The 27767-nt window shown below is 40.9% G+C and overlaps 1 protein-coding gene across 6 annotated transcripts; it reads left to right on the forward strand.

Annotated features, from left to right (window-relative positions):
- Positions 1 to 798: 798 nt before the first annotated feature.
- LOC148791053 (uncharacterized) lies at positions 799 to 20469 on the forward strand. 6 transcript variants are annotated; one of them, XR_016077205.1, is made up of 8 exons: positions 799 to 1316; positions 13127 to 13269; positions 13378 to 13440; positions 14640 to 15220; positions 15436 to 15649; positions 19312 to 19737; positions 19840 to 19914; positions 20005 to 20468. XR_016077205.1 is itself a non-coding variant. In XM_088889392.1 (8 exons), the coding sequence occupies exons 5-7, from the start codon at positions 15531 to 15533 to the stop codon at positions 19879 to 19881; spliced, it is 486 nt and encodes a 161-aa protein (XP_088745518.1). In that variant the 5' UTR covers positions 799 to 1316; positions 13127 to 13269; positions 13378 to 13505; positions 14640 to 15220; positions 15436 to 15530; the 3' UTR covers positions 19882 to 19914; positions 20005 to 20469. The 6 variants fall into 6 exon arrangements, 4 of the variants coding, with proteins under 4 accessions (XP_088745518.1, XP_088745517.1, XP_088745519.1 ...); XM_088889392.1 differs by having other exon boundaries at positions 13378 to 13505; positions 19413 to 19737; positions 20005 to 20469; XM_088889391.1 differs by having other exon boundaries at positions 19413 to 19737; positions 20005 to 20469.
- Positions 20470 to 27767: the final 7298 nt, after the last annotated feature.

Consider the following 27767-nt stretch of genomic DNA (forward strand, 5'->3'; position numbering starts at 1 on the left):
AGACCCCTCACCTAAATTACCAAATCACCCCTTGTACCAAATTCCCAAAGTGCCCCCTCATGCCAAGTTACCAAAATACCCTCATGTCGAATACCTAAAAACTACCCTCTTTTCAATTTACCAAAACTACCTCTCATGCCAAATGACCAAAATGCCCTCCATTCCAAACCCCCAAAATACCCTACCTCCAAATTCCAAAAATACCCTCATCCCCTAATTTCCCAAAATACCCATGACCAAATTTTCCAAAATACCCCTTTCGTACAAATTCCTAAAATACTCCTTGACCAAATTATCAAAATACCCCTTCCTTTAAATTTCTAAAAAATCCCTTGACCAAATAACCAAAATCCCCCTCCCTTAAATTACCAAAATACCCCTAAAACCAAACTCCCAAAATACTTTCCATTCCAAATTATCAAAATACCCTTCATTCTTCAAATTACCGAAATACCCATTTAAACCTTCTCGTTCAAACCCTCGATTACCCAATCACCCTCTTGATACCTAACTTACCAAATTCCCCTTTTAAACCCCAATTTACCAAATTGCCTTTCACCCAAAAATTTTTAAGAAGTATTCTCCATCCCAAATTCCCAAAATACCCTCCAGACCTTAAATTACCAAAATACCCTTTTTGAATCCAAATTAGCTAAACACCCCCTTTAGCTTGTATTACCCCCCCTAAAACCTAATTTACCAAATTAGCCCTCCTCTTTTTGCTAAAAGTTTAATAGCCTCCCTTTCTTCCCATTATAAGAAGAGGTTCGGTAGATGAGGGGAGGGGGAGCTCTCTTGTTGTTTTCCTTTTGAAGGGCTGTCGACCTGAGAATTCAGAGAGAGGGAGGGAGAGTTAAGATGAGAAGGGGTCAAAAGAGGTCGGATGGGTGGAGTTTGAAGAGGTGGTAAGATGAGAGAAGATTTGAGAGGGAGAGTAAGCGAAGAAAAGAAGTCTAGAAAGGGATTGTCGAGCTAGACTGGTTTTAGAGAGAGAGAGTTTGAGAGAAATTGGGGGAGAGAAAAGAATTGATGTTGGCTCGAGGAAGAAGAAAACCCTGGTTGATGGTTCTGTCTCTGCTTTCTCGTCAAATTCCAAAAAAAGATCTCGTTTGATTGAAAGGTTCAACAAGAGAAGGAATCCTTCTCTTCTCCATTTTTTCTTTGCAATATATCTGGACATCAATGGTTCTATCACTATGATCTCTTGTTCAAAGCCGAGCTGTAACACCACACCACTGTTTGAAAGAAATTATCTATGAAAATTGAATCCCTAGGTCATCTTGCAGCATCATCAACCCGTTCTAAGGCTACAAGAGGTAAAACCAATTACCTCATACTCTGCCTCTTTCGAAATGGATTTAGCAATTTAGGCACAATTCTTTCTTTTGTTTTTTCTTGTTTATTTTGCTTTGTTTAGTCTTTTATCGTGCCCCAGAGTTCAAATTCGAGAATAGTTGTGTTTTTCGGCGTCTAAGGGAGTAGATATGCTCTCTTAACACATTTGACCAGCTAACCGAGTCCGAGGGTGGGGATCCTGATAGAAAAGGGGTGGGGTTTCCTACCCTTTTGTTCAAGCCCTTGCATCCAAAAGGGGTTGGTCTGTAAGTGAAGGGGAGCATTATTCATATCTTTCTACTTGCTGGAGAGCATAGATTCTCAGCTCCGATTTGAATCCAAAACAAAGAGGGAATTTCAGCATTCACACTAACAAGAGAGAGGAATGCTTAATCCTTCCTCTCTCTTTCTCAACTTACCCAGAATGGCCTCGACCTAGCCATGGTATGGAGTCACTATTAATTTCTGAAATATTTCACAAAATCCAATTTCGAGAGGCCCATCACTCCCAATTAGATGTTCTAATGGGTGGCGACTCCTTTTGACTGGCCATGAAGTGAACTGCCGGTATTTTATCGACGTTCACAACCCTACAAATGGAATATAGCCTACGATATGTTTAAAATTGCACTTGAGTATAGGGATGCATTTTCTCAATTGGAACAAATTGATAAAAAATATAAGCTTAATCCATCTTCCAAGCAGTGGCAAATTGGTCATATTGTTTGTGAAAGTTTGTAATATTTTTATGAGGCAACTAATGCATTTTTAGGGACTATATATCCAACATCCAACTTACTTTTTCCTGATATTTGTGAGATTCGTGTGTAGATTGATGAGTGGCTATTGAGAAAGCACAATTATATTCAAGGAATGGCTATGAAAATGTTGGAAAAGTTCAAGAAATATTGGGATTAGGTTTATTTATGTTTGGCATTAGCAGTGGTTATTAACCCAAGATACAATTGGCATTTGTGAAGTATAATTTGCATAGGATTTTTGGGTATACGGGAGAAGATGAAGTTGCAAAAGTGCATGAAGGCCTTTATAACTTTTACTCTCATTATGTAAATCATGACACCTCATCTACTCCTAATAAAGATAGTAGTCCCCTTGAATCATCCTTAACAAGTTCAGTTTTGGGCACAATGCAAGACAATTAGACAAAATGTCTCAAAGGATTTCAAAAATAGTGCACAAATGATGAAATGAAAACATTGGTGTTCTATTACAAAAATAAGAATTGGAGCAATACATGGAGGAGTAATTGATTCCAAAAATGCCAAATTTTAATATACTTAATTGGTGGTTAAATAATTCTTCTATGTTTAAAATTCTTTCAAGAATGACTCATGATGTCATAGAAATTCAAGCAACCATTGTAGTATCAGAGTTGACATTCAGTATAGGTGGTAGAGTGTTGGATTCTTCTTGGTGTGTTCATTTCTTTAAAAAATAGTGGAGGCTTCGATTTGTGCACAAGATTCGATTGAAGCACCTCCTAAACCAAAAACTCCATGTAAGTAGCTATATTCATTTTTTTTGGTACTAGTAAGTGTGCACATGCTTTGCACATGGCAATTTTTGATGATGATGATAGTACTTTATATTTTCTATATTTTTTTTCATGGTTCTACATAACTTATCAGATTTAGATTTTGTTCCTTTAATTATTATTTCCTGTTATATATCTATAATTAAAATTTCTATTTGTAAATTTTGTTACCTTTGAACGAGAGGAAAATTTACATTTACACTGGTGCATGTGAAGGTGAGGTAGTTTTCTTTATGATAGGGTGAATTTTAATAGGAGGATGAAGTGGCATCTATTGAAAGGATGGTAGGATCCATCGTATGGACGCCAAAAAGGTTGCAGAAGGGTGGGCGAATTTCAAAAATTTCCTATCTTTCTTCCAACTAGGAATCATATTCCCAAAATTTAGAATACAATAATCAAGGAGCTACTCGAACCAAATCAAATCAGATTTGAACCAAGAACAAAGTGAAGGGTTATACCTATACCTAATATGGAGAATCAAGATCTCCCAACATCGGTGTTCACGCCCAAAGAAATATCCAAGATCCACTCCCACTGATGATGACACAGCGACGGTGGAGCAGAACCAACAGTGTTCGTTCTACGAATCAAACTCTTCACAAGAATCCATTGGAGGCTTAGAGCACCGAACCAAATCAGCCTTTCAATATAGACTGATATCAAGAACTGATTTCTTGATCGTCCCTTCAGAGAGATTCAAACTATGTAGTAAGGTGGCGGCGGCTGGAGGAGAACCCTAGAGCTGAAAGTGGCGTGAATGCTAATTTCACTCTAGGGAAGGTGAGATCCTATCTCAGATTGCAGAAGTAGTTACTGCTTCAACCCTGGTTCGAATTCTTGTAATTCTTTATTAGGGTTTTTTCTCCTTTCTTAGTGATTAAGAAACCTCCTAATCCTATTAGGAGTTATCCCAATCCAAATCTGTATTTGGATAGGGGATAATCTAAATCTTATCTGCAGATTAGGTTAGCCTACTCTTGATTTCATCAGGAGGTTACCATATTCAAAGCATATTTGAATTTGGTTTCCAAGAGTGGATAGGGTTAAAACACTAATCCTTTTAGCTAAGCCTAATCTCAGATCCGCCCCCTTAAGTGGGTGATCATATCATCCCAATTCGAAATGGGCTTTAGGCCCAATAAGTAATCAATGCTCAATAAGTTTTGAAACTGCTGCCCAGTTGGGCTTCTTTGTATGGCGTGGGACCCAAGCATTGATCTACACATCAGCCACATGGGTTCAGCCCAACTGAATTCACTAGAAAGCCCAATGAGCTCCTTGAGCCCATCACATGGACTCTATGGGCCCAACACTTACACTAAGTGGTCCTTGGGCCTAGCCATCTTATAAAAACCTAGGGACTGTGAGCAGATGCAAGATTAGCCCATCAGGTGTAACCCTAAATGGCCTTACACTTAACCTCTCAGCCCATAATGATCAAACACTGCCCAACAAGAGAGGACCTCTCCCTCGGCTGCAAGGAACAGTGCTGCACTCTCTACTCACATGGATCCTGGGAATTAAAACCATTTGCAAACAATTTGAAAACGTATATATATATATATATAAATTTTGCAAAAACAAAATTCCAACGATTGAAATCAATTGTCGGCAGTTTGGTTTCCATCAGAGAGAGTGCATCCTCGATCATTACCTTTGTCCGACAAAGGGGCTGATCCTGTCACTATGATCACCCACTCAGATGAATTCTCAGACTGTCCCAACATACTCAGGTTTTGACCCCTGCTAAGGATCTCATTGATTGGCATATCAAAGACAGCCCAATCCGACACCTAGTGCAGTATCATAATCGAGTCTAGGGTTCAGGTGTAATTTTCCAGTTTTGCCTATCAATCTCTAAGGTCCAAGGCAATACTGGAAATCAGGTATGGTTTAAAGATTCAAGTAATCCTACACTACATGTGCCTTGGGTCTCACCCTGGCGGCTGAGACAAGCCACCCCAACATTTGGCAGTACACCAGTGTCAGCCTTGGTAGGATAAATCTCCCCAGACTTATCCAACGACTGTGAACATTTAAAACTAACACAAGTCTCATTACATATCTAGTTTTAGGGTCTTACACAGAAACATACCATACAACAGGAATCAAACATGTACTTTATTTATTTACACTAAATGTCAAAAGTACATCTAATCTGATTGGAGCTAAGGGCATACAAAACTGTCTAACAGCTCCCACTTGCACTTAGGTCCAATCTGGTACAAGCCGGAGTCCCATACTTTCTACGTGTTTCTCAAACACCTTCTGTGTGTGTGGCTTAGTTAATGGGTCTACCACATTATCCGCTGATGCTACCTTCTGAATCAGGATGTCCCCTCTACCAACAATCTCCCGTAGTAAATGGTACTTCCTCTCGATGTGCTTTGACTTCGAGTAGGCCCGAGGCTCCTTAGCCTGGGTGATCGCTCCATTGTTGTCACACAACAACGGGATGGGTGATGTGCTGGACGGAACCACTCCTAATTCGTGAATGAACTTCTTCATCCACACGGCTTCCATGGCAGCTTTACTTACGGTAATGTACTCGGCCTCGGTCGTGGAATCTGCCGTAGACCCCTGTTTGCTACTTTTCCAGCAAATAGCACACGATCCTATCGTGAAAACTTACCCAGATGTAGACTTTCTATCATCTGGATCCAACTGGAAATCGACATCAGTATACCCCAGAATTTGTAGTGAACTACCACCGAATACCAGATAAAACTCTTTTGTCATTCGAAGGTATTTGACTATGTTCTTCACAGCAGTCCAATGCTCCTGCCCTGGGTTGGCCTGGAACCTGCTTACGACACTCACCGCTTGAGCAATTTCAGGGCGAATGTACAACATGGCATACACGATGCTCCTTACGGCTGAGGCCTAGGGAATGTCTTTCATGCCTTCATTCTCCTCAGAAGTCTTGAGAGACATCTTCTTGGAGAGAGTGACTCCGTGCCTGAAAGGAACGTTTACTTTCTTAGAGTTCTCCATGCTGTACCTTTTGATAATTTTGTCAATGTAAGCAGCTTGGGATAATCCAATTATCCGCTTCGATCTATCTCTATAGAGTCGAAGACCGAGTATATAGGTGGCTTCTCCAAGATCTTTCATGGAGAATTACTACGAAAGCCACACTTTGACCGAATTCAACATTCCTACATCATTCCTAATGAGTTGGATATCATCCACATACAATACCAAAAAGGTGACCTTATCCTCACTGGACTTCCTGTAAACATAGGGCTCATCCGGATTCTGTTCAAAGTCAAATGATTTGACGGCAGAGTCAAAACGGATGTTCCAACTTCTAGAAGCCTACTTAAGTCCATATATGGATCTATTAAGTTTACATACCATGTGTTCCTGACTAGCAGCAATGAAGCCTTGTGGCTGCTGCATGTAGATATCTTCACTAAGATCTCCATTCAGGAACGCGGTTTTGACATCCATTTGCCAAAACTCATAGTCATGGTATGCTGCTACAGCTAGCAGGATCTTAATGGATTTAAGCATGGCCATGGGCGAAAAGGTTTCCTCATAGTCGATACCTTCTTTCTGTGTATACCCTTTCGCCACCAAATGAGCTTTATTGGTCTCAATCTTGCCATCGAGGCCCTTATTGCTCTTATAGATCCATTTGCAACCAATTGTTTTTACCCCGGAGGGCGGATCAACTAGAATCTAGACTCCATTGGCCTCTATCGAGTCCATCTCAGCTCTCATGGCCTCCACCCACTTCTGGGAATCTATGTCCAACATAGCTTCCGCAAAAGTCACGGGATCCTCCTTATTAGTCAAGGCTTCCACCGGGTAACTATCCTGGTCATAACTATAACGGACTGGTGGCCTGGATACCCGGGTGGATCTTCTAGGTTGGTCACTACCTGGAACTTGTAGGACATCTCCCACTACTCCTGAGCTCTCTTCATCAAGAACTATTTCTTGACGATGGGTGTCCAGGATGTAATCGATCTCTAAGAACTGGGTATTTCAGTTGCATAACACTTTCTGCTCACTTGGGTCATTGAAAAGATAACCCATCGAATCCTTTGGGTAGCCTACAAATAGGCACCAACTGGTATTGGATTCCAACTTGTCCGCACTTGTTCTTTTAACGTGCGCAAGACAACCCCAAATCTTCAAGTGTCCGACACTTGGTTTCTTTCCGATCCAAAGTTCATATGGAGTTTTCGGAACCGATTTGGTTGGAACCTGATTCAGCACATTGATAGCAGTCTCTAATGCATATCCCCCAAAGGATGTGGGTAATTCCGAGCGTATGAGAAGTGACCGGACCATGTCTAACAAGGTCCTATTCCTCCTCTATGAAACACCGTTAAGTTGTAGTGTAGCAGGAGGAGCCAATTGTGACACTATCCCGTTGACTTTCAGGTTGTCCTTGAATTCGTCAGAGAGATATTCGCCACCTTGATCTGATCAAAGGGCCTTAATTTCTCTCCCTAACTGTTTCTCGACTTGTCTGAACTCTTTGAACCTTTCAAAGGATTCAGACTTATGTCTCATTAGGTACACGTAACCTTACCAAGAATAATCATCGGTAAATGTAATGAAGTACACGTATTGGTTACGAGCCCTAACACTCAAGGGACCACATACATCAGTATGTATAAGATCAAGTGTGCCTGTACATCTTTCAAGCTTACCGTTAAATGGCCATTTTTTCATCTTGCCTCGGAGGCAAGGCTCACAAGTGGGAAGATCTTCTACAGTTAGAAAATCCAAAGGACCATCCTTTACCAGCCTTGTGATTCGATCAATACCGATATGGCCAAGTCGATAATGCCATAGGCACATGGGACTAAATGTATCACGAGTTCTTTTCTTGGGGTTTTCGATCGACGTAGTTTCGGTTAAGTTAGTTTCTAGAGAAGGACGTAGAACATAGAGACCATTCTCCAGTTCCCCGCATGCGATGAATTTATTGTTCCGTTTAACAGTAATCATATTACTAAAATAAACAATATATCCATCAGCACATAGTTTAGAAACAGAAATCAAATTTCTTCTTAAGTTCTGTACATAAAGACAATCTTTAAGTACAAGAATTCCTTCACTGAAAACTAATTCTACGGTTCCTATTGCCGTAGCTAAAACACTTGCAGTCGTTCCCAAGAAAAGTGTCACTTCCCCTTCACTTAGCCTTCTGCTAACTTTGAACCCCTGCAGTGAATTACATGCATGAGTTGAAGCCCCTGAGTCAACACACCAGGACACAGAAGTGACTAACAAATTAGTCCCTATGACACAAGTTTCGAAATTACCTTTCTTAGATTCCAGGTAGGCGGGACAGTTCCTTTTCTAGTGGCCAGCCTGCATGTAGAAGTGATAGGCATCAGATGCCTTGTTTTTCTTCTACTTCTTGGGTTTGGCAGCTTTCTTCTGGGGCTTCTTTGCCTTCCTCTTTTTCTAGCCCGATTTGCTAGCTTCAGCAAGCATAGCCACAGGCTCATCCTTCTTAATCAAATCCTCGGCCTTCTGCAACATATTGTTGAGTTCCTGGACACTGACATTCAGCTTGTTCATATTGTAGTTCATTATGAACGGATTAAATGAAGGAGGTAGAGAATTAAGGATGGCATCCACTTGCATGCCAAGATCTAGCCCAGATCCAAGGGCTTCAAGCTCATTGATGTATCCCATCATCTGAAGACAATGGTCATGAACCTTTTGCCCCTTGGAAATTTGCGCGGTCATATGAACTGTTTCAAGACCTTCTGCCGAGTAGAACGATTATGCTCTTCATACATTGTCTTTAAACTATCCAATGTGTCATTGGCTAGTTCGATCTGATCGAACTACCTCTGTATTGGATTGTCCAGGGAGGCAATGACATAACAACAGGCTAGGGAGTTTTTATCCTCCCACTCCTGGAATTCTCTCCTTCGGGCCTCAGAAGCCTTGTCACCCGGACGCTCCGGGGCAGGATTTTTAACTACCTTATCCAACTTCTCGGAAGTTAAGACCAACATAAGTTTTCTGTACTAGTCGGCATAGTTTGGGCCCTTAAGCTTGCTATCGTCAAGTAACTTAGCAAATTGTTCGTTTGCCATTTTCTGATAAAACAACAAAACATTAGTCCACAACCTTAGTTTGATTCATGTTACCTACATAGATATGGCTTTTAATCTATGTTCCATTTCCATTTGTTCATTTCTAAGATTTTCCTCTGATCTCAGTGATGCAGACGGTGGAATGTCTCTGGAAATGTGGGAAATCACATAGGGTGCATGGAGCCAACTGTTTCAGCTGCATAACCCCACCACCTTTCTGTGAAGGATCACATCCAGTCATCGTATAAGTTTCCCTTTGGCCTCTGTCAGATAAGGTTCAGAGCCATTTTCAGGTAAACCTTTCTATCCCGTGAGTGCTCACCCATCATGTTCAGGTTACGCCAAGGTACCGTGAGAGAGTTTCCATTTTCTGGTGAAGTCCCTCCCACATCGGTTTATGACGCCCCTATCATCTTATGAAACACTCCGACAGACCCAACAGCAAATGGATAGACCAATTTTATGGCGCGTTTCCTCATTACTGAAGGACCCATCATCGTGTTAGTGACGGAAGCCCTTTAGAGAGTTCATCACATGAATCTCCCTATCGCATGCACTCATATTTGCTGGAGGGAACAAAATTACGCCCAAGTTAATTTAGGTCAAATCAGAGTGGCTTCCACTGACTTTCATAAAGTCAGATTTATGGTGGTCCAATTCGGCTAGGGTTTCCGCACGCGTCCCTTTTCAGGGTTATGGGGCCCACCATGAAAGGAAGGGGTCATCCAATGACCGTATGGGACACCATGGCAATGATGTGCGTTCAGCCATGGTGTGCGTAAGAGCCACTAACGAATCATCATGGGCCAAGTGCTTATGGCCCATGGTCGCAACACATCATACATCCACACATTGCATGTAATGGAAGAATTGATCCAATCAATCACATACTGTAAAGCCCATTAATTAGCCCGTTTAAAATTCATAACATTAACAATTAACATTATCTAGGTATATGGGTTGAATCGCAGTTAGCAGTTCATCCCATATAGCTTATATGGAAAACTGGGCTTTTAACAATTTGAACCCCGTAAAACTGGGCTCTACTGGTTGGGCCGAATTGTTTCTTCCAATTAAAGATTGGTTTCAGACCTAAAAGTGGGAAATAACAGGACTGAAAATAGCCCCCTTCGAACCCTAGATTCGGTCCAAACAGCTTTGGTCCAATCTGGTCCGAAACGGTCCAAGAACCAATTTTTAATTCAAGAAAGATCTGAAATTAAATTTCTGAATTTAGACAATCAAAAAACAGATCTGGACTGTTCGTACAACTTGCAAAACAGAGGTTAGTAATCAGGGTTGCAGTTTCATAAGTTGCAAAACGCAGAATGTGATATCAAGATCTGCAAATCTCCAGCGCCGCCACCTTCTTCAATCAAGAAAAAAAAACAGAAATCCTATTTCTATTAATTAATTACAATCTTGATTGAATCCTATACATTCAATCTAGAAAAAAAAATATTTTACAGACCAGAATGAATAGAAATTGCAAAAAAAAAAGAGAATGCGCAGACAATTTGTGCTAGTTCTGCACTTCGATCTCCCTGTACGAACAATCCATTAAATCAGAAATAAATTAAGAACAATTCAAAAATAATTTCAGATCAATCGCCCACAACAAGAAACAATTTCTTGAAATAAAATAGCAATATGCGCAAAACCCGGATAGAACAGTTTCTACCGATTTGCGTAGGTTCAAATCTGATTTCTTGGTTCAAGATTCGAACCTATGGCTCTGATACCACTGAAAGAATGGTAGGATCCATCGTATGGATGCCAAAAAGGTTGCGAAAGGGGTGGGCAAATTTCAAAAATTTCCTACCTTTCTTCCAACTTGGAATCATATTCCCAAAATTTAGAATACAATATTCAAGGATCTACTCGAACCAAACCAAATCAGATTTGAACCAAGAACAAAGGGAAGGGTTATACCTGATACGGAGAATCAAGATCTCTCAACTTTGGTGTTCACGCCCAAAGAAATATCCAAGATCCGCTCCCGCTGAAGATGACACAGCGACGATGGAGCAGAACCAACAGTGTTCGTCCTACGAACCAAACTCTTCACAAGAATCCATTGGAGGCTTAGAGCACCGAACCAAATCAGTCTTTCAATAAAGATTGATATCAAGAACTGATTTCTTGATCGTCCCTTCAGAGAGATTTGAACTATGCAGTAAGGTGGCGACGGCTGGAGGAGAAACCTAGAGCTGAAAGTGGCGTGAATGCTAATTTCACTATAGGGAAGGTGAGATCCTATCTCAGATTGCAGAAGTAGTTACTGCTTCAACCCTGGTTCGAATTCTTGTAATTCTTTATTAGGGTTTTTTCTCCTTTCTTAGTGATTAAGAAACCTCCTAATCTAATTAGGAGTTATCCCAATCCAAATCTGTATTTGGATAAGGGATAATCTCAATCTTATCTACAGATTGGGTTAGCCTACTCTTGATCTAATTAGGTGGTTACCAGATTCAAATCATATTTGAATTTGGTTTCCAAGAGTGGATAGGGTTAAAACCCTAATCCTTTTAGCTAAGCCTAATCTCAGTTCTGCCCCCTTAAGTGGGTGATCATATCATCCCAGTTCGAAATGGGCTTTAGGCCCAATAAGTAATCAATGCTCAATAAGTTTTCAAACTACTGCCCAGTTGGGCTTCTTTGTATGGCGTGGGACCCAAGCATTGATCTACACATCAGCCACATGGGTTCGGCCCAGCCTTTGTTACAAGGCCTAGCTGAATTCACTGGAAAGCCCAATGAACCCCTTGAGCCCATCACATGGACTCTATGGGCCCAACACTTACACTAAGTGGTCTCTGGGCCAAGCCATGTTATAAAAACCCAGGGACTGTGGGCAGATGCAAGATTAACCCATCAGGTGTAACCCTAAATGGCCTTAAACTTAACCTCCCAGCCCATAATGATCAAACACTGCCCGACAAGAGAGGACCTCTCCCTCGGCTGCAAGGAACAGTGCTACACTCTCTACTCACATGGATCCCGGGAATTAAAACCATTTGCAAACAATTTGAAATCGTATATATATATATATATATATATATCTTATATATAAATTTTGCAAAAACAAAATTCCAACGATTGAAATCAACTGCCGGCAGTTTGGTTTCCATTAGAGGTAGTGCATCCCCGATCATTACCTTTGTCCGATAAAAGGGCTGATCCTGTCACTATGATCTCCCACTCAGATGAATTCTTAGACTGTCCCAACATACCCAGGTTTTGACCCCCGCTAAGGATTTCACTGATTGGCATATCAAAGATAGCCCAATCCGACACCTAGTGTAGTATCATAATCGAGTCTAGGGGTCAGGTGTAACTTTCCAGTTTTGCCAATCAATCTCTAAGGTTCAGGGCAATATTGGAGATCTGGTCCGGTTCAAAGATTCAAGTAATCCTACACTACATGTGCCTTGGGTCTCACCCTGGTAGCTGAGACAAGCCACCCCAACATTTGGCAGCACACCAGTGTCAGCCTTGGCAGGATAAATCTCCCCAGACTTATCCAACGACTGTGAACATTTAAAACTAACACAAGTCTTATTAAGTGTCCAGTTTTAGGGTCTTACACAGAAACATACCACACAACAGGAATCAAACATGTACTTTATTTATTTACACTAAATGTCAAAAGTACATCAAATCTGATTGGAGCTAAGGAAATACAAAATTGTCTAACATCTATCCAATGGATTTTGTGGTTCAACTATGAACATTACAATATTAAATGTCTTAATTATGGTGTTTTGTCAAAGTGCACATTTGTCCCCAACAAATTCAGTGGTTAAGGGGTAATTTATGTCCAATGAAAATTCCAAAAAATTACAACATTAAATGTCTTAATTATGGTGTTTTGTCAAAGTACACATTTATCCCCAAGAAATTCAGTGATTAAGGGGTAACTTATGTCCACTGAAAATTCCAGAAAATTACAATATTAAAATGTCTTAAATATGGTGTTTTGTCAAAGTACACATTTGTCCCCAAGAAATTCAGTGATTCAAGTGTAATTTGTGTCCAAAAAAAATCCATAAAAACATTCACACTTTTATAAGTTTGTATAGATTAAACTTATCCTCTTTTTAAAATGAGTGTATTAATTTTATTTTTTGTTTATCTTTGCATGTTTTAATTTCTTTAGATGAAGTACTTGCTTCTTCTGTCTCCAATTGGTAAATCTATTGAAAGTCCATTGACTCCCTCCACAAACCCAAGTGAAAGTGTAAATGCAAGTGCAAATTTTGATGGAAATGGTGATGCTCTTGCATGTGGTACAACCAATTAGTAAGATTGAAAATAGCTTACATTCTTTTAAATATTTCTGAATTAGGACTGATGTTTTCCAAGATCTGAACTAATATGTTCTTTTCTTGTTCTTTCTTTTTTTTGTAGGTTTAAACTTTGATCATTTTCATGAAGAATAGCTTGGAGCCTTGAACAATTGGTTAATGAGTTGTAAGCTACCTAGCTTGCCTTGGAGGCTTGAAGCCTTGAACTATCTTCTAAACTTTTTTTTAATGGTGATTATATGGCTAAATTGGTTATTTTAAACTATCTGAGACAAAATTTGATATATGCTAGTTAGTTTTTTTTTTTTTTGTTTGATTGAAAATTTAGTGTGGCTATGCGTCTTTATTTTTGCTACTTTGATGAATATGGCTTGGACTATAATGTAGTATAGGAGGCCAATAAGTTCTATGAAAGTTAGGACCACTCCAAGACACATAAGATGTTGGAATGACATCACTAACCCAACTGAGTAAACAATAAATACTAAATTGGCTTTGACAACCTATATCTTGATTCATATTTACGAAATTAGTATCACCACAGAATTTTTGTCTTGATTCACATTTACGAAGTTAGCATCATAGTAGGATTTCCAAATTTGTCTTGAATTATGACTTTTTTTTGAAGAGATTTAGTAGGATTCTAATAAGGAGTATTCAATTAGATTAGAAAAACTTTTTGTAGGAGCCATAATTGTGTAATGAAGTCTATATAAAAAGAAGCTTGGCCAAATTAAGCTAGAATGGTTTTGTTGATTTTCTCTTAATTAATTAGTGCAGAGTTGTTTTTCCTTTTTTTATTTGTTTTTGTTATTTTCTTTGAAGTTTCTCTAAACGTGATTTGTTTATGAAGTATGCCAATACGAAGTAATCAAGTATCTTATGTTTCTCCTATTTCCTTTGTTGCTTATGCTTTTTGAAGTATTGAGTAGTTCATGTTTTGATTAATAAGGGAAACAATGAATAGGTAATAATTTTGACATCATTTTGTTTATTTTTTTTCAGAGTATAGTTTCAAAGGAGTTTTACTAATAAGGTTTTAGATTTTGTAGGCTTTTGGTTTGAACTTGAGGGGAAAAGGTTTTAATTGTTGTTAGGAAAGAAGAAATGACTAACAAACCAAGCACACTTAAGCTTCACATAATTGTAAGGTCGTTACTTTTTTATGCTTTAGTGCAATACTTTAAGTTTCAATACACATAAGATTGAGTGTATTTTTTTGGAAATGGATGTTTTAAGATATTTGTTGGGGTGTTAGCAAATATTGGAAATGCTGTTCTTTTTGGATATGCATGTTTTAAGATATTAGAAGTGCTATTTTTAACTAGCATTATGGTTACTTGTTGATGATGTGTGATCTGGCAGCTCCTTACTAGTTGATGAATTAGAAGCCGAGCTGGAGAATTACTTGATGGAAGGTGACTCATTTGCCAAGCTGAGTAAGGCTGAGCTGGAAGGTAGCTTGGATACCGAGCTAGATTAACAACGAACATTGTAGTTTTCCCAAGAAACCTGCAGGGAAACAGTATTAGAATGCTTGGTTTGCTTTACCTGGAAAGTGATGCCTTTATATAGGTGTAAGGGCCTGAAAACCCCTTGTAATGGGTCTGAGATTCCCGGGGAGCCGCTCCCGCTAAGTTAGGAGAAAATACCTCTGTTAGTTATGTGATCCATGCGGAGGGCTAAGGTCCATTCGATCAACGCTCATGCAGATGATGCGGGAAAGCAGTCTTAACGATCTAGCGCTGTTACCGCAGAGAATTTGGTATCGACAACGAGTTTAAGGAATAAGCCGGCGAGCACATCTCGTAGGTCGCTACTTGTACCTTGGTTAGCTCAACAGGTCCTTGAAGGAGGTCACTCCTCACATTGAGGTCCTTTTGGTCGACAGGGCCGAGGTATTATAAGTCGGCCCTGGACAAGGTGCTGCTAGCCGCTCTGCCAAGGTGATTTACTTATTCAGTGCTGAAATATAATCCAGCTGTTCAGGGATACCACATGTTGTAATGTCATTAGTAAAACCAAATTACCTCTCATCACATGTAACCAAAATGTCCTTGTAGTGCAATGATTAATCAGCTTTAATCCATGTTGAGCAGCCCATATCTTCAGGACCTAGTAGAATCACCAGCACCAATAACTTAAATGTTTCTTTTTCTAGGTTACAATAACCCCTGAAGTGGACCAAGTGGTTTCTTATCACTTAAACAGAGTTATCATGAATTGGTGAAGCTATACAAAGAGACTGATTTAGGCATGCGGTCACCTGCATATGATGGACGAAAAAGCCTTTACATTGCTGGGTTGCTGCCTTTTACTTCTAAAGAGTTCAGAGTGACTTTGGTGGATGAATATGATGAGCTGGGAATTACAAGGTTAGTTTATTTAGTTTCCATGCTCTATATTTTCTTACCTGCCATAGACATTTTTTATGTTTGTTTTTGTCATGTTGGACTGCTTTATTAAAACTCATTTAAAATTCCATGAATGGTTTTTTCCCTGTAAATCTTCCTCTTATTAATTATATTCTCATATCTAGATCAAATGAATATTAAATCAGCCAGCACCCAACATTTGAGATTGCCCTAGATTCAATTTTATTGAAACCATATTAGCCATAGACGTTAGTAGAAGCCTCTTTTGGTAAGTTAATCAGCATTTGAGACTATTTACTTAAAAAATATTTTTTTGGTAGCAAAAAAAAAGATAGAACCATGGTTTTCAAAACCGGACCGGATTGGATGGTCGGGCCAGAAAAACCGGGATGACCAGTTTCGTTTTCCTCCAAAACCGCTTTTTCCCCAAAATTGTTGATTTTGATCAGCAAATCGTTGAACCGACCGATTAATCGTTTGAACCGTTTGAACGGTTTTGACCATTTTTCAAATATTAAAATTTTTTTGTTAGAACAGGCCAATCATTTGGGTCAAACGGTCAAACCGTTTGAATCGATAGCTGAACCCCTGACCGGTTCGTTTTTAAAAACCATGGATAAAACATCTTAGTATAGAATTAAGAAAAACACGAAACTAAAAGGAAGTGAACTGCCTCTTTTTTGTTTTTTAATAAAGTATTATTTATTGAAAGAGGGGAGGAAACATGTGGAACAAAATAAATATTGTTTCACTTCATGGCTCATTAACTAAGATGAATAGTTCTATATGATAGAAAAAAATACATATTGTTTCACTTCATTTTTCCTCCCCTCTTTACTAGAAAAAGAGTAGAAAAAGTAGGCTCCTTGCAAGAGATCCATTGAGCACAAAATCCCATAAAGTCTAAAGCTTGATCAATCTAACTAAGAAAACCCCTAAACTATGTCCTCTTAGCATTTTCAGTAAACTAAAAAATAGTGTTTTTTTCTTAGTTTATAATATTTTTATTTATTTTTTAATTCTAGGGATTTTCCATCTTTTGTCTTTCCTATTCATATAGTTGGGTGGTTGGGTTGGGCAGTCAAATTATGATCCACATGCCTTAGCAGGTCAACATTGGTCCAGGTTTCAGAACATTGGTTCTAATGAATGTACATTTGAGACCTGGTATTGTTATCAAATGAACTAGAAAATGAACTATTTCACAATTGTAATTACAATATAGTTAGGTTGGATCTTGATGTATTTAGATTATCTCGAGGGGTAAGGCTTCTACGTCCCCCCCCCCTCCCCCCAGCCCCCACTCTTAGGTTTCTATCTTCTTTACATAATTAATAAAATTCAACGGTGGCCACCCCTCCATTAGGAGAAAATTTTGGGGTTAAAAAAAACTAGAAAATGAATTAGAATTGAATCGAATGAATTATAACATCTTTTCAAACTTGAAATTTTTATCAACTGAACATGAAAAATGAACCACTTGCTGTTTTTCTATTAGATAGGATAGGAATCACATAGTAAAAATGGTTAACCAAATTAAATTTGAATCGAACCAAATTCATATTCAAAAAGTTAAATTAATTTGTTGAATTCGAATCGAATTGAATATTTGACTTAATAATTAAAAGGGTAAATTATAAAGACCTCCCCGTACAATGGGGTCTATGACAAAGACCCCCCTATACTTTGTTTTGTGACAAAGACCCTCTTATACTTTGACCGTGAGACAAAAGTCTCATTCCATTAGTTTTCCGTTAAAATCCGTCATTGCAATATTTTTTAATCTGCATATTACCCTTGTAATAACTATTCGAACAATTGGAAAAAACACTGTTCATCTTCCCCGACCTCACGATACACAAATAGAACATTAGCAACGGTAATCCCTTCTACCTCATATTCCTTCTCATTTATCTCTCTTTCTTTCTCCCCCGTTTTCTCTTCTTCCCCTTCCCCTTTCTTTCCTCCCCTTTCTTCTTCCCGCTTTCCTTTCCATCTGTTCTCCTGCATCTCCCTAGCTCGGGGTTTGCTTTCTTGCCAAAACTCATCTAAAAACATCCCCACCCAACTGCAACAAGATACCCAGATCCCATTTTTACCAAAAGTATATATAAATAACAGAATGGGGTCTTTGTCTCATGGTCATAGTACAGGGGGGTCTTTGTCGTGAAACAAAGTACGGGGGGTCTTTGTCACAGACCCCATAGTACATGTCGTCTTTGTAATTTACCCTAATCAAAATCAAATCTAAACTTGAATTTTTGATATCCGCTTAGATATTGAATCAAATTCAAATATCATGAATCATAATTGGTTTTGAATTTGAATCTAGCTTGATTTAATTCAAATTTGATCCATTTACAGGCCTAATCTTGGGGGAGCTTTTTGCCATGTGCCGAATATAGGGGAAGTTTAGGCAATTTTTAGAAAACATAAGCAAGGTTTTAGTGATTTATTCTAAGGCCTCATTCTTTTGCCAGTATTTAACGGGGGATAAGTTGGCCAATTGGCTACAATACACAATAGCAAATAAAAACTTGGGAAACTTGCTTGCCTATCCAAGTTTTACATAGGAAACACTAGACTAATACACGTACGGAGTCTAATAAAAAGGCAAGTTTTAGTGATGTTAGACTTTTATTTTATTTATTTTTCTTGAAAAACAAGTGATGTTAACTTATATTTTATTTATTCTTTTCTTTTGAAAAACAAGTGATACTAAACTATAGAATTCTAACAAAAAGTAGGGGTGGATTCTAGTCGAGCCGAGCTGAATAGTATCAGGCTCGAGCTCGGCTCGAGACTATCCTACAAGGCTCGAGCTCGGTTCGAGCCAGAACCTTGAGCTCGAGCTCGGCTCGAGTTAAAAGTTCATAAGCTCGAGCTTGGCTCGGCTCAGCTCATTTTATATTTTATAAAAATATTTTATTATATATTTTATAAATATTTTATTATAAAAATATTTTATAAAAATAAAAATTATATATAAAAAATTATTTTATATTTAAAAAAATTAAGAATTATAATAATTAATAATTATAATATTTTTATTATATATATTATTTTTTATAATTTTATTATATATATATATGTATATCTTTAAGTCAGCTCGTGAGCCTCACGAGCCAAACTCTACTAGGCTCGAACTCGGATGAAACCGAGCTTTTCAAGAACCGAGCTCGAGCAACTCCTGAAAAGCTCGGCTCGTTGTCACCCTAACAAAAAGGCGATGTTGTAGTTGCATAACCCCGTTTGTGAAAAATTTTGCATTCTTCGATAAAACACCTCGTAGTTTTTGTTTAGACCATTTGTGGATCATGATTTACCATCTTTAACCTTAGAATTTCTATTGAAAAGGATCAAGAAAAAATTGCTACCAATTTGCGCACATCTTATTTTGATAAATGGGTACATATGAGGGTACTGTTTTGTTTGTTTGTTTTGTTTGTTTTTACAAGAATACAAGGGGTAGTAATTTAAATCATGTTTGTTAGTGGAAAATGGGATTTGTCAACAACACCTCCGACAAAAGCGAGAAAGAGTTTGGGTTTAGTACGGAAAGCGTACAAATACAAATACGTACAATCTAAATACAATCCTGATTTAATTTCCTACTAACCCCACTCCGCTGCCTTTCCTACTAACCCAATCACTTGTGACAGTTGTCCCATTTTTATGTGATCTCAATTCTACGTGCAACAATTTACACGTGAGATATCTTCCGCTCCCACCCATCTAACGCAGATTCAACTCCTGCTGGTAGGAAATCCCCCTCCTCCCCCTCTGGTTCAACAGTCTTTCAATCTTCATTAAGACATACTTTCCCGAAGCAAGCCCAGGTTCGTTTTAACCAGCTTTCACAGGAACCTCCTCCTAATTCTCTCTCTGATAGCTATATGCTTGTATCCATGCCAGAGACTATCGCTGACCGTGAAAACTCCGTTAACGCCGCCGATGAGCCTACAGTAATCCAGAGAAAAGAATCTTCGCTGTTGCAGATGGTAACGGCTCTCGCCCTTCGGTCCCTTGCATTTGGTCGCGGCATTGATTCTCATGGCGTTCTTCCTTCCAAATTACTTAGCTTTCTCGTGCGTAGTAAAGTTGTTCTCCTTTTCTCCGTTAGCTCTGCTTAGCCTTTTCCCTCTCTCTCTGCTTTCGTCTTTCTGAATTCTGACACTTTTTTTTTTCAGGATATTTGTTCTGCTCTTGTTTTTTACTGTGCTTCCTATTAACGATGAAAGTAAATTTGGTCGAACATTGGCATGGTAAAATATTTTTTCCCTAATTTTCTTCAATTATAGTTTACCAAATAACTTTTTTCTTAATTTTATGGTGTACTTTGCATGAATTTTCAGGTACATCTGTTACCATTGCTGTGCGTATTTTCCGGTGACGCTGCATGTAGAGGATATAAAGGCGTTTGAATCCAAACGAGCTTATGGTATGCCCGACGGTCCTGAACCCTGGACCAAGACTAGGTTACGCTGATTTTGTTCATGACGGACTCTATCCAATCTGGGCTAATACGGAGGTGACCTATCAACTTTTGCGATTGGAACACTGTTGAACCAGTGGGGGAGGAGGGGGATTTCCTATCAGCCGGAGTTGAACAAGAGCTAGAAGGGGGTGGGAGGGGAAGATATCTCACGTGTAAATTGTTGCACGAAGGATTGATGTCACTTGAAAATGGGACAACTGTCACCAAGTGATTGGGTTAATAGGAAAGGCAGCAGAATGGGGTTAGTAGGAAATCCGGTGACATCTACGTACGTACAAAATACAAGATTTTGCATTCTCTGTATATATATATTAAAATTGATCCGCAGCCCTCACCTTGCTTTAAATCCCTCTTCCTAATTTTTTATATTTTGAATTTTTTATTTTTTTTAATTCCACGTAATTACTCATTAAACCAATAAGGAAATCACATATACTTAACTATTTTTGATGGAGGGTGATTTGGCCCGACCTCGTAGCTCAGGTACACGTGGGCGTGACCTTACTCAAACGGTGACTCAGCATGACAGCACAACGGACGTGAACACAACTCGGTGGGGAAGTCCCACCGAGTTCAGCGTGGCAACTCGGCAGGGAAACTACTCGCCGAAAGCCGTCTCACCCGCACCCCCTCCCCGGGGTTAAGGCACTTCGGGGGGTCCCGAGTTCGGGGCACCCTGACCCCTTTTAAGACCCGAGCTCCTCCCAATGGACCTCGGGCCACTCCCAAGCAAGAACGCACCGATTCTTCTTCGGACGCCCCGAGGCGCAAAGACCTCGGGTCGGCTAGCTCGGCATAACCGGCTGCAGGCAGCCTGTCACTCAGAGGATAGCCCAGCTCAGGGCAATTCGCAGGAGAACAGCTCGGTATACCATAGGAGGGCTTCCTACCCGACCGTCGTACCGTTGTAGGTTTGTCCCCTCGCTGTGCCTGCCACCTTTAGAAAGGCGTCCCACACCTGACAGGCACGTACCCTGCACGACGACCCCGCGCGTGTCACCTCAGCCCTGCCTGTAACGGCTGTGGCAGACTGACAGTGGCGGTTATACCTGCCTTGTCAGGAGTCAGAGGGCCTGAAGCAACGGAATTAAGTTATAAGAAGCTTATCCTCAAGGAACAAGGTATTTTAAATGATTAGCGCGACCTGCACTCTTAGTTTTCGTTCTCTTCCAGCTTCTTGCACACAATACTAACTTAAGCATCGGAAAGTTCCTGCCGGGAAACACCCGGGAGCTCTTCCTCTTTCCTCTCGTTTCAGGTATATCTCAGGAGCCACGCGAGCGCCAACTAGGAGTGACCGGATTGTGCTACATCATTTGGCACCGTCTGTGGGATACGCTTCAAAAGGCCTTTCTCTCAAAACTCTTTCAGTTTTTTCTTCCTCCTTGAAACAATCCAATGCTCATGACTTCCTCTAGCAATGTTGGACGAAGCGTGGAAATGGATAACTCCAAGTAACTACCCCAGCTTCCTACTGTCTGCATCGGACAGTTCACCGTCCCCCTCTCAGTGGACGGAATCCCCAGCTTGAACGTGTCGATCACAATGGCACCTATCACCGCCCCACTCCCGACTACAGTCGGAACGACGTTCACCGAACCTTCGGTCGTGCCCCCAACGGTCAGCCCGAACCAACGGGAGGACCTGATGCAGTGCATGAGGGCCATGCAGGCTCAAATGCAACAGTTCCAACAACTTCAGCTTTATCAACAACACGTACTGCACCAGGTCTCCCAGTATCAGTATCAGCAGCAGTTCCCCCAGCTACCCCAACCTCAGCTTCAGCAGCCTCAACTCCCGCCTCAGCGCCCAGTCTCGCAGCAAACCAAGTCTCGCCGCTAAAGCGAGCACCCCTCCGACTGAGGAAAGGGCCCCCAAAATCTCCCAAAAAATCAGGCCTCCCCTCACGGCAGACGGGAGAGACCGGCTACCCCGATCTCACCGCGGGCGGACAGGTCAGGAGGACCCCGGCTCGGCAGGTCTACGTCGCCTCAATAGTCGAAGTTTGGAACCCCGACCCTTGAAAACCGGTTCGAGATCCTGGCAACTGACTCCAAGCAGGACCCTTCTATCCGCAGCCATCACCAGCAGACCAGGCTACTCCCTGCGCAAACCATTCTGGACAGCGCGGAGGTGAGCAGTATGAACGCCGAGCCCATTAAGAAGCAGAGATGCCGCCGCCGAGCTCGCCGATCTGTCACCTGCGATTTGCCCGAGCTCATGGGCAAAGAAGAGGTAAGCTCGGCCGAAGCCAAAGCTCCCCTCCTCTTGGTTCCATCCCCCCTGTCTTCCGAACTTCTGGCAGTCCCGAGCTCATGGGCAGAAAATGTGACAAATGCCAGAGACATGCCAATATTCACCACCAACCTGCTGCCGACCTCAAGTATCTCACCAGCCCGTGGCCCTTTGCGTAGTGGGGCATCGATCTACTCGGGCCATTCACGCCAGCAACGGGTGGTAGGAAGTTCTTAGTAGTAGAAGTGGACTATTTTACCAAGTGGGTAGAAGCCGAACCCCTCGTGACGATCACAGCCCGAAATGTTCAAAACTTCTTTTGGAAGAACATCGTGTGCCGCTTCGGATTACCTCGGGTATTGATCTCCGACAACGGCAAGCAGTTCGAGGACATCAAATTTCAAGATTGGTGCCGAGACATGGGAATCCAATAGAATTTGACTTCAGTCACGCACCCTCAAGCAAACGGTTAGGCAGAAGTCACGAACAGAGCCATCCTCCGCGGACTAAAGGAACGCCTGGACCGAGCTAAAGGATTGTGGGCAGATGAACTACCCAGTGTCCTGTGGGCCTACCGGACCACGGAGAAGACCGCCACGGGAGAAACACCCTTCAATCTCAGCTACGGCATCGAAGCAGTGATCCCCGCAGAGATCGAAGTACCTACACTACGACTAGAAGCATACAGTGATCAGACAAACGAAGATGAGCTACGTACCAACCTCAATCTACTCGACGAAGTAAGGGACCTCGCGTACATTAGGACCGCAACCTACCAGCAGAGAGTAGCTCGGTACTATAATGTCAGGGTCTGTTAGACAGTTTTGTATGCCCTTAGCTTCAATCAGAATGATGTACTTTATGAGTTTATTGTAAATGAATAAAAGTGCATATTTGATTCATGTTCCCTTGGTATGTTTCTGTGTAATACCCTTAAACTGGACACTTAATGAGACTCGTGTTAGTTTAGAATGTTCACAGCCAGTGGGTCGGTCTGGGGAGACCTATCCGGACAAGGCTGACACTGTGGTGCCACCAAGTCGGTTGGGGTGGCCTATCTCAGCTGCCAGGGTGAGACCCTAGGCACATACAGTGTAGGATTAATTGAATCTATGAACTGGACCAGATTTCCAGTATTGCCCTGGACCTTGGAGATTGATGGGCAAAACTGGAAAGTTACACCCGACCCCTAGACTAGTTTATGATACTGCACTAGGTGTCGGATTGAGCTGTCTTTGATATACCAATCAATGAGATCCTTAGCGGGGGTCAAAACTTGGGTATGTTGGGACAGTCTGAGAATTCATCTGAGTGGGTGATCATAGTGACAGGATCAACCCCTTTGTCGGACAAAGGTAATGATCGGGGATGCACTCTCACTGATGGAAACCAAGACTGCCGGCAGCCGATTTCAACCGTTGAGATTTGTTTTGCAAAGTTTATTTTATATGAGATATAAAAGTATATACATATATGGTTTCTCAAATGTTTGCAAAAAGGTTTTAATTCCCGGGATCCATATAAGTGGAGAGTGCAACACTGTTCCTTGCAGCCGAGGGAGAGGTCCTCTCTTGTCGGGTAGTGTGTGATCATTATGGGCTGAGAGGTTGAGTGTAAGACCATTGAAGATAATACCTGATGGGCTAATCTTGCATCTGCCCACAGTCCCTGGGTGTTACAAGGTGGCTTGGCCCAGGGACCACTTAGGGTAAGTGTTGGGCCCATAGAGCCCATTCGATGGGTTTCAGGGGATGCACTGTCTTTAACAGTGTATTCAGCCAGGTCTTGTAACAAAGGCTGGGCCGAACCCATGTGGCTGATGTGTAGATCAATGCTTGGGTCCCACGCCATACAAGGAAGACCAACTGGGCAGCAGTTAGGAAGGTTAAGTGAGCACATAAGCTTAATGGGCCTAAAGCCCATTTCAAACTGGGCTATTCATTTAGTTAATTAAAGGGGCGAATTCTGAGATGGATTAGCTGATAGGATAGGGTCTTGACCCTATCCACTCAAAGAGTCCAGATCTGAATGTGATTCAGATTTAGAAACCTCCTAATGAGATTAGGAGAAAGCTGATCTAATCTGCAGATAAGATAAGGGTTTATCCCTATCTCCTAAAGAGAAGTCTTATCCAAATATGATTTGGATAAGCTGCTCCTAATTGAATTGGGAGCTGATCTTTTAGGTTAACAAAAGAAGGGGGCGGCAGCCTAAGAGACACAACATCAGATTTCCTTTAGTGCTGAAAACAAGAAGAGAGAATTCTGCACCCTGCGAATACTCTCTTGCCGCCTTCCTGTCCTTGCCGCCCTGTTTGCCAGTTCGATCTCCAGAAGTGGGAGAAGTCAAGATTGGATCTTGACATCAGTTTTTTAAGAAAAGATTGAAAGGAAGCTGTGCTCACGTACCATTCTGCTGATTCTTGCGAAGGACAGAGTTCTTGGAGAAGAACACTGCTGATTCTGCTCCATCCTACACTGCGCCATCTTCAGTGGGAGCAGTTTTTGGATCGTTCCTTGGGCGTGAACCCCTTCGTTGGGAGATATTACTTCTCCGTATCAGGTATAATTCTCTCCTACTCCTTTTGGTTCAGATCTGGTTCAGTTTAAGGTTCAAGAATGATCCTTGAAAATATGATTTTCTAAATAGGGAATGCGATTCCCAGTTGAAGGGAGAGAAAAATTTTTGAAATTCGCCCCTTATTCCACAATCTTTGGGCATCCATGGGATGGATCTCTCATCCCTTCAGTGGTATCAGAACCAGGTTCAAATCTTGAACCAGTTTGTTTCAGAAGGGATCTCTCATCCCTTCCGTTCCCAAAATTAATGGGCGAATAATCTGAAATTAATTTTACATAAATCTGATTATTATTTAGAATTGTTCTTTATGATTTTCTTGATTTATGGGTTGTTCGTACAAGAGGAGATCGAATTCTTGGTTTGCGCAGGGAACCTGCGATTCTACAGTTCTTGAATTATTTTTGGGTCTGTAAATAAATTTTTTTTTTTATTTTCTAGACTCAATGTATAGGTATTCGATCTGATGTAATTATTAATAGAAATAGGTTTTCTATTTATTTTATTTTGGATCGAAGATGGCGGCGCAGAAAAGGAGATTTCGTAGAGAAGGAGATTTCGCAGATGGGAGAATTGCTATCTGCGATTTGCTGTTTGTGAAATTGCATTCTGTGATCTAACCTCTGTTTTGTAGGATGGATTGTGCGAACAGCCCTGATTGACTGATTCTTGTTTTTCTTTTATCAGTATTTAATTTCAGATTATTTTCTTGAATTAAAGATTTAATTAAAGATCAAACCCTAGACCCATTCAAACTAAGATTGGTTCAAATAGTTTGAACCGAATCTAGTGTTTAATCAAGGCTGAAAGTCAGCCCTAATTTTCCCACTATTGGGCTAAGGATTGGTGTTTAATTAAATGGTTAATTCGGCCCAACCTGTAAAGGCCCAGTTTTAAAAGGTTAAAACTGCTAAAAGCCCACTTAACATTTAAAGTTATATGGGCTGAACCATTCGGCCCATATACCTAGATAATATTAATGGTTAATATTATGGATTTAAAATGGGCTTCAAATGGGCTTTACAGATGGTTAATTGATTGGATCAATTTATCCTTGCATGTGATGTATGGGTGTGTGATGTGCTGCATGTTAGACAGTTTTGTATGCCCTTATCTTCAATCAGAATGATGTACTTTATGAGTTTATTGTAAATGAATAAAGATACATATTTGATTCATGTTCCCTTGGTATGTTTCTGTGTAATACCCTTAAACTGGACACTTAATGAGACTCGTGTTAGTTTAGAATGTTCACAGCCAGTGGGTCGGTCTGGGGAGACCTATCCTGACAAGGCTGACACTGTGGTGCCACCAAGTCGGTTGGGGTGGCCTGTCTCAGCTGCCAGGGTGAGACCCTAGGGACATATAGTGTAGGATTAATTGAATCTTTGAACTGGACCAGATTTCCAGTATTGCCTTGGACCTTGGAGATTGATGGGCAAAACTGGAAAGTTACACCCGACCCCTAGACTCGATTATGATACTGCACTAGGTGTCGGATTGGGCAATCTTTGATCTACTAATCAGTGAGATCCTTAGCGGGGGTCAAAACCTGGGTATGTTGGGACAGTCCAAGAATTCATCTGAGTGGGTGATCATAGTGACAGGATCAGCCCCTTTGTCGGATAAAGGTAATGATCAGGGATGCACTCTCACTGATGGAAACCAAGACTGCCGGCAGCCGATTTCAATCGTTGAGATTTGTTTTTTGCAAAGTATATTTTATATGATATATAAAAGTATATATATTATGGTTTCTAAAAGGTTTGCAAAAGGTTATAATTCCCGGGATCCATATAAGTGGAGAGTGCAACACTGTTCCTTGTAGCCGAGGGAGAGGTCCTCTCTTGTCGGGCAGTGTATGATCATTATGGGCTGAGAGGTTAAGTGTAAGACCATTGAGGATAACACCTGATGGGCTAATCTTGTATCTGCCCACAGTGCCTGGGTGTTACGAGGTGGCTTGGCCCAGGGACCACTTAGTGTAAGTGTTGGGCCCATATAGCCCATTTGATGGGTTTCAGGGGGTACACTGTCTTCAGCAGTGCATTCGGCCATGCCTTGTAACAAAGGCTGGGCTGAACCCATGTGGCTGATATGTAGATCAATGCTTGGGTCCCACGCCATACAAGGAAGCCCAACTGGGTAGCAGTTTGGAAGGCTTTTTGAGTACATAACCTTAAATGGGCCTTAAGCCCATTTCGAACTGGGCTGATTTGATCGGTCATTTAAAGGGGGCGAATTCTGAAGTGGGTCAGCTAAAAGGATTGGGCTTAGACCCTATCCACTCAGAGAGTCCAAGATCTAAATGAGATTTAGGTGTGGAACCTCCTAATTATATTAGGAGATAGCTGATCTGATCTGCAGATAAGATAAGGATTATCCCTTATCACTAAGGGACTTCTAACCCAAATATGATTTGGATTAGCAACTCCTAATCTGATTAGGAGCTGATCCCTTTGAGATTATAAAAGGGGAAGGGGGCGGCAGCCTTTTATCATCATCAACAGTACTTCTCTTAAAGAAAGAGAGATTGAGAGATTTCCTGCATATTGCGAATTCTCTCCTGCTGCCACCTTCCTGCCATTGCCATTCTTTCAATTCGATCTCCAGTTCTTGGGAGCAATCAAGATTTGATCTTGATCTCAATCTTTTGGGAAAAGATTGGTTGGAGCTGTATTCACAAGCCGTCCAGTTGATTCTTGCGAAGGGTCAAGTTCTTTTGAAGAACGTTGTTGATTCTGCTCCATCCTTCACTGCGCCATCTTCAGTGGGAGCAGATTTTGGATCCTTCTTTGAGCGTGAACA

Source organism: Nelumbo nucifera, chromosome 6 (assembly GCF_055504915.1).
Source record: "Nelumbo nucifera cultivar China Antique chromosome 6, China Antique-T2T, whole genome shotgun sequence".
Classification (NCBI taxonomy): domain Eukaryota; kingdom Viridiplantae; phylum Streptophyta; class Magnoliopsida; order Proteales; family Nelumbonaceae; genus Nelumbo; species Nelumbo nucifera.